At 36.1% G+C, this 7,162-nt stretch overlaps 1 protein-coding gene and 1 long non-coding RNA gene across 2 annotated transcripts; both read left to right on the top strand.

The window, feature by feature from the left end:
• The first annotated feature begins 2,391 nt into the window (after positions 1 to 2,391).
• Positions 2,392 to 4,590, top strand: LOC120091949 (uncharacterized). Its single transcript, XR_016524878.1, has 3 exons — positions 2,392 to 2,688; positions 3,642 to 4,372; positions 4,452 to 4,590. It is a non-coding gene; the product is annotated as an uncharacterized LOC120091949 (long non-coding RNA).
• A 95-nt stretch (positions 4,591 to 4,685) lies between these two features.
• LOC150032533 (uncharacterized) lies at positions 4,686 to 5,466 on the top strand. The gene is made up of 2 exons (XM_090307518.1): positions 4,686 to 5,267; positions 5,351 to 5,466. Exons 1-2 carry the CDS (start codon positions 4,701 to 4,703, stop codon positions 5,447 to 5,449), a joined length of 666 nt encoding a protein of 221 aa, XP_090163644.1. The 5' UTR covers positions 4,686 to 4,700; the 3' UTR covers positions 5,450 to 5,466.
• Positions 5,467 to 7,162: the final 1,696 nt, after the last annotated feature.

The following is a 7,162-nucleotide window of genomic DNA, read 5'->3' as shown; positions in this document are numbered from 1 at the left end:
ATGGGATTGATGAAAGTTATAAGATTTGGTTTTGGCATGGTGAGAAACTTCCTAGTTCATCCTTGCATGAAAAATCCCTTGAGCGTAGGTATGAAGAGAATGATGTTGGAAATATAAAAGAAATGGTTGAAATTGCTCATGAGTAATATTCAAAAGATCCCAATGGATTCGAAAAGTTGCTTAATGATAGAAGTCATTGTATGAAGGATGCAAAAAGTTCACCAAGTTGTCTACATTAGCGAAGTTGTATAACTTAACAGTTAGACATGGATGGAGTGACATTAGTTTCTCATAACTACTAAAAGCATTAAAGGATATCTTACCTTCTACTAATGACCTCTCTACATCAATGTATGAAGCAAAGAAAACATTAGGTGCACTAGGAATGGAATATGAAAAGATTCATGCATGGCCTAATGATTGTTGCTTGTATCGAAAGGAATATGCCAATGCAATTATGTGTCCTGAATGCGATGAGTCAAGGTGGAAATATGGTAAAGACACAAATAAGAAGAAGAAAATCCCTGCCAAAATAATGTGATATTTTCCTCCTATACCACGTTTTTCACGGATGTTTAGAAGTGTTGAATGAGCTAAAAACCTGACTTGGCATGCTAATGAGAGAGAAATGGATGATAAATTACGTCACCCTGCAGACTCCCCAGCTTGGAAGTTAGTTGACATCATGTGGCCGGACTTTAGTTCTGAACCTAGGAATCTTTGTTTAGCATTGTCAGTAGATGGATTAAATCCACATAGTAATATTAGCTCTAAGTATAGTTGTTGGCCAGTTGTGATGGTCATTTATAATCTTCCTCCATGGTTGTGTATGAAAAGAAAGTTTATGATGTTATTAATATTCATTTCAGGTCCAAAACAACCAGGGGATGACATTAGGATATACTTAGAGCCATTGATTCAGCCATTATAGGTTATATACTTCAAAGAAATGTGTGGTGGAGGATAGAATTTTAGTCTTGTGATTTTTAGAATACATAGCACATATAGATTGGTCTTACAATTTTGGAATTATCATATATTGGGGTGGGTTGATAGAGTATATACTGTTGTACGATTGGTCTTGTAAATTTTGGAATCATTCATATAGACATGAGTAATGGAAGAATAGAATTATTTATTTTAGTATTCTGAATTGTTACGTTGGATATATTGGGTTGATATATAGACCTGAAATATGTGCAACTGTTTATTTTAATTGATGAAATTGTCTTATTGGAACAAATGTAAGGCAGGAAATGAGAAATGGAAATTAAATTCGAATGTTTAATTTGGAAAAAAAACATAGATGACATTGGAAATGTGTCAAGAATTAGATTACTTGACCATTATTTCGTGTCAAGATAAAAATATATTTGACAAATAAAAAATGTCACGAGTAATCACAATAATAAGTGTCAAGAATTAATACACTTGACATGTCATCAGTATCAAGTGTATTATATTTCTTGACACACAAATTGTGTCAAGAATTATTTCCCTTGACGTTTTTACAGTATCAACTTATGACATTATACTTGATAGTCGAATACACGACGCTTTTATTAGCGTCAAGTATACCCACTACTTGACATTGGAAAAACGTCAAATAATCCAATTTCTGTAGTAGTGTACAAACCGCACACAAACCTCATATTTTACTAAAGCCTATCCAATACTCTTATTTAAACACCATTATTCTATTCAACAAGCTTATAAAAAAGAACACAATAGTTAATTCCACGTAGTTTTCATCAAACAAATCCACAAAGAAAGAGAATGAATCAAAAAAAGAACAACCAAAATTAGTAACAAATCTATAATCAACACATAAACTATCATTAAAAATTTCACAAGGTTTGTCTAATAAAAATTTGAATATTAGGTAGGAACGACTTATCCAAAAAAAAAAAAAAGAATTTTAGAAAGAAACAAATGAACACAACACATTATGTAACATCTCAAAATTTTAGATGAATTTAAAATAATTGTCCTAGATTACTGGATGTAATATTCTCTTTAATTTTGAGTTTTGAAGCCAAATTCGAAAAAATAATTAATTAGATTAATTTGTTATGGAATTGTTGGAGTTAATTGTTAAACGATTTGAGATATTGGAATTATTCTAAGTAATTTCGGATTATTTTCCTTTAATTCATTAAGATTTTGGGGCCAAATTAAATTATTTTGAAAAGATAATTAGGGATTTGTGATAAAAGATATGGGTTTTAGAATTTAAATGGTGGAAGATTAAGATTTGAAAAGGGAAAAAAGAATATGTATATATATATATAAATTGGCCTTTGACCAGTCAACTAGGGTTTATTTTACCTTTTAAATATATATATTTTAGTAAAAAAAAAAAAAAAAAGAGAAAAGAATAGAGACTCTCATCTTCATGCACATTCAGCCGCCAGCCCCCCACGCATCCTCTCCTTCTGCCGTCTCTCTGAGTCACACCGTCAGCCACCAGCTCCGATCGTCACCATCACCAGTGGCTCACGTCTCCGCCGTAAATTCCACTGTCGTCGTTGGAAGGTCGCACTGCCGCCTTCGCTTTTACCACATCAGTTTCTTTCCAGATCTCGTCGTCGCGGTCTTCATTGATGCCGATTGGAGCCCAGTCGCTGCAATGTCGCACGTCTCTGTCGATCGTCGTCGCTCTGTGAATTTCGTCGGGGCTCCATTTGGGTGAGTTCTATGAGATTGATTTTGGGAAAGATCTTGTTGGATTTTTTAGTTTCTTGAAATATATTGAATACCCATTTGATTTCAGGTTAGGTTAATTTACCAATGATATTTAAGTGCTAGATTGGAGATTAAGGAGTGTTGGAGCGCTGTGTGACTGTGTTTTGGGTGTTCGACGTTTTCTTTTGGTAAGTATTTGAGGTTTTATGGCCACTTGAAATGTTAAGGGAAATTTGTAAGGATGATTATTTTTTGGTCCAAAATATCAAATTATCAATTTTTAAAAAATAATATTGCTGACACCATCGTCATACCAAATTACGCCCTTACTTCTTCATCTTCTTACCATTTTAGTGAAAACCAACCAAAACTAAAAGCTCTTCCTTCAAATTTTCCAAGCATAATGGCTTTGTATCACTCATAAACTAAAAAAATTTTAGAATCCATCATTTGGGCTTGCAAACGATTCCACTGCCGCCGAAAAATCGAATTGATTTATAAATCTTTCAATCTGTGCTTGAAAATGTCTTAAACTGATCGGTAATGGGGTTTTGTGGGTCGTTCTAGGTTTAGAAATATTGAAATATTGTGAACGCGTGGTTTTTTTTGTCTTCTGTGGTGGAAAACGAGTAAAAAGAGTTTGTGAGCAAGATAAGTGAGAGTGAAATTGTCGAGAGCGATACTAGAGAGAATGACACCAGAAAGGGTGGGTCGTTCTAGGGTTTATAAATATGTTTTCGATGTCTTCTGTGGTTGAAGACGAGTAAAAAGAGAGAATGTGAGCGACACTAGAGAGAGCAACACTAGAGAGCGACACCAGCAAGAGCGAAACCAGGAAGAGCGAAGCCAATGAGAGCGAAGCCAATGAGAACGATACCAGCGAGACTTAAACATAATGTTTTTTACAAGTTTTTTTTTCTGAAGGAGTTTACTGATTCAATCTCTATTTCATGCAGGAGCGATTTAAGATGTCAACACGTTTCAGAATACTCGTAGTCGACCGATTTCCCGATCAAGTAATGTGCTTGGCCTACATTGCTAATGTGAACAAGATTATGAAGAAGAAACTTACCCCAAGGTAATTAGAGATGTTCAAGAGTATAGTTTTTGGGCGATTTGTAGACGTTGACATGGTGTTTAATGACCCAATTATCCATCATAGGTTGTTGAGAGAAGTGAAGAGCACGAGATCTGACTCAATCTCATTCTCTATTTATGGAAATGTCGTCAATTTTTTCGAAGGATGATTTTTTTGTTGATGATTGGTTTGTGTTGATCCCCTACGCGAGTTGATCAGAATGAGCAGTCCTCATATGAACTTGTAATCAAGTATTTTGGTAATCGAGTGACGAAGGACACCTTACATGTCCATCTACTAAAAGAAAAATACAAGGAGTTGGAGTTTGAAATGACGAGGATGCTGTAAAGATCACATTAGTCTACTATACTGAGGTTGCAATGATGGGAAATAACAAACAGAAAAATGTAGTGGACCTTAATTGTTTTAATGACGTTCAAAACATAGAGTACTAAATAGTCTAGACTAGGACACCATTTTTTGAGAGAGGACACTCGATCTCTTAAAGATTGCATTGAATGATAAGAGTAGTCTATACAAGACGAATGTGAAAGGAAATAAAAATTACGTCGTGAAGTACTCTTTGCGTGGATTTCCACAAGCGTCCAGGTAAATTTACTTAACATAATAATCGTGTTGTTTGATTTAACATTACAATTATTCTTAATATATGTTAAATTTTATTTAGGTATAGACGTACGAGATCCTAGTTGCATTGATAATTGGGAACATTGTAGAGTGAAGGAGTAAGGTGGCTTTGCCTCGTATATTACGATGGTCATGCTCCCACTCAGTGTCCTTCAAAGTACTCGAAAGAGATATTCGAGTCTAACAATGTATGTTTACTCTATGCATAATATCTTTATTTGATTGTTAAATTGATACTAATCAGTTTACTGAGCTGTTAATGCAGATAAAGGTTAAAGAGGGTATTGTCATGACAGGCGCTGAGAGGGAGTTTCGGGATACCCCAGTGGATAGACGACCTATATTTGATCTAGGTGCCAATGATGATAGTCTTGAAAGTGGTAATAAGTCGAGTAGTGGGGGTAGTTCTGAAAGTGACGGTGATGATCATCGTGGAGGTAACAATGATGAATGTGGAAGGGTGGAGGGAGAGGATGAACACGAGCATTCTAAGCACGAGGATGCTGAATATGGAAGGGTGGAAGGAGGGATATACACATCTAGTGATGATATGTTCCATGATGTGGTGGGGGACATACGCGATGAGGACGAGTTGAACCCACCTGATGTCCATCTTGTGGACTCCCATAGAGAGCCATCTATGGATGAAGAGTGTCCTGAGTGTGCTGCCCACAGGGAGGGAACCAATCCCAACGATTCTATTTATTCATACATGCGAACCATTGACAGCTCACTATCGAGGTTGGATGGTCGTATATCGAGTTTAGATAGTCGTGTATCCAATATGGAGGAAAACATGACAGACATGAAAGGACAATTGTCGGTCATCCTGTCATTGTTGCAGTCTATGTGCAAGGTTTGCATTTACTATCATTTTATGTCTTTACGTGTTTAGTTTTACATGTTCGTGAACTCATCATTTTACTTTACTAATTGAAGGGTTCCACGGTGAATGAGGAGACGACAAGGTTACCCATCCCATCTCAGGATCCTAATACCACTGATGCGACTGCCTCTGATACTCCCATCTCCCTGTAAAGCCTCAAAATACCACCTTCACCTACTCTCATCCACCCTTTAGAGCCTGATACCACCACAACATCACCCACTGACGTCAAACCTATAGAGGCCGATGTCCCACGAACAGAGGCCGACATGTCTGACTTACCATGCCACATACAGAGGCTGACATGTCTGACATCCCAGAGGCTGACACTTCTTGTATTGTTACGACCACAGAAGGAATTACACTGGTGAGTAATTTATTGATCAGTAATCTTTGTTTATATTTTTATATTTCTTGATGAGTAATTTTTTGTTATCTGTTTATGTAGGAATCTCGAAGAACTAACTCGTAAGAGAAAAGTTATTGATAAATATACACCTCCAGCTAAAGTAAAGAAGAAAAGTGTGGTTAAGTATCCTCTCCCAGGTGCAGAGCGATTATCGCGTACAATGTAGCACATGATGTTCTATTTAATATCTTTACAGAAATGATGGGTTGGATCTCAGATGAGAATACCGATAATGAGGTTCGAGAGAATTCGTTTAAACCACTTGCCAATCAATTTTTCAAGGAATTGATTGAACTGAGTTCATGGGTCGAGTGCAATGTAAGCATCCTAGTCTTGACTTCATTACATTTGGATATCTTATACTTTTACTGACATAGTAATTTTTTATATAGACCATAAATATTTTATTTCATTTTATGAAAGAAAAATTTTATACCCGACCTGACATGTGTATGCACAAGTTCACAATCTTACCAATTGGTGTAACAGTTAATTTTGATATATTTTGTTGTGCATAGTCATTTTACCATAGTATATTTCATTACTTAACTTCTCATTTTATTTGGTAGAGTCACCTTAATGCTCATGGTGGGATATTTAAACGAATAAAGAATAAGACGAGATTGAAGGCTACCCTAGCATGGGATGATGAAGACACGTACAAGGACTACGTCACAGCTAAATTCGATGTCAAATGGGCATATGTGGATTTCGTGTATACAAAAATGAATATTATTGAGCACTGAATGGTCCTTGCAATGGACATTAACAGAGGCCATATATTCATGTTCGATTCACTTCCGTCATACACATCAATAACAAAGCTGGTGGAATTGGTTGAAGCCATTGACTGTCACAATACCATCCCTACTTCACTACTGTGACGTGGATCATAAACTTACATTTCCAAACCTCATTCTAATTTTTTCGTCCTAATTCGATTTCAGCGTTACAGATAACTGAAGTCTACTAAGCTCTTCTTGGAAAAGAAGGAAGCGAACATCATCATCATTTCTTATGTATTGTGGAGGGACTTCATATTCAAGCTTATATTTAACTCTCAGTATAAGATGAAATTCTGAAGAACTAACATTTGTAACCTTGTAAATGTGAGATTTAAGTTCTACAGACACAATGGTTCCTATTAACTCTCCCCTAATATACGAAATTTCATTCTCATCCCAATCACCTCTATGTCAAATAAGTAGACACTTTTTTGTCATCCTAGAAAGTAAGAGAACATTTGTCATTAAGTTGTACAAGCAATTGAAGTGTACTCTCGCTCTCTCTTAATCTCGCTCTCTCTCGTAATCTCGCTCTCTCTTAATCTCGCTCTCTCTCGTAATCTCGGTCTCTCTCTCTTAATCTCGCTCTCGCTTAATCTCGCTCTCTCTTAATCTCGCTCTCTCTTACTCTTGCTATCTCTCACTCTTGTTCTATCTCTCGCTCTCTCTCT

Source organism: Benincasa hispida, chromosome 11 (genome assembly GCF_027475165.1).
Source record: "Benincasa hispida cultivar pf3 chromosome 11, pf3_genome.v1.1, whole genome shotgun sequence".
In the NCBI taxonomy this organism is placed as follows: Eukaryota; Viridiplantae; Streptophyta; class Magnoliopsida; order Cucurbitales; family Cucurbitaceae; genus Benincasa; species Benincasa hispida.
This window is presented reverse-complemented; position numbering and strand designations above follow the sequence as displayed.

Coding starts and splice junctions, on each gene's coding strand:
- LOC150032533 (XM_090307518.1), top strand. CDS start 4,701: ATGACAGGCGCTGAGAGGGAGTTTCGGGATACCCCAGTGGATAGACGA. Junction 5,268..5,350: donor TGTTGCAGTCTATGTGCAAG/GTTTGCATTTAC, acceptor TACTAATTGAAG/GGTTCCACGGTGAATGAGGA.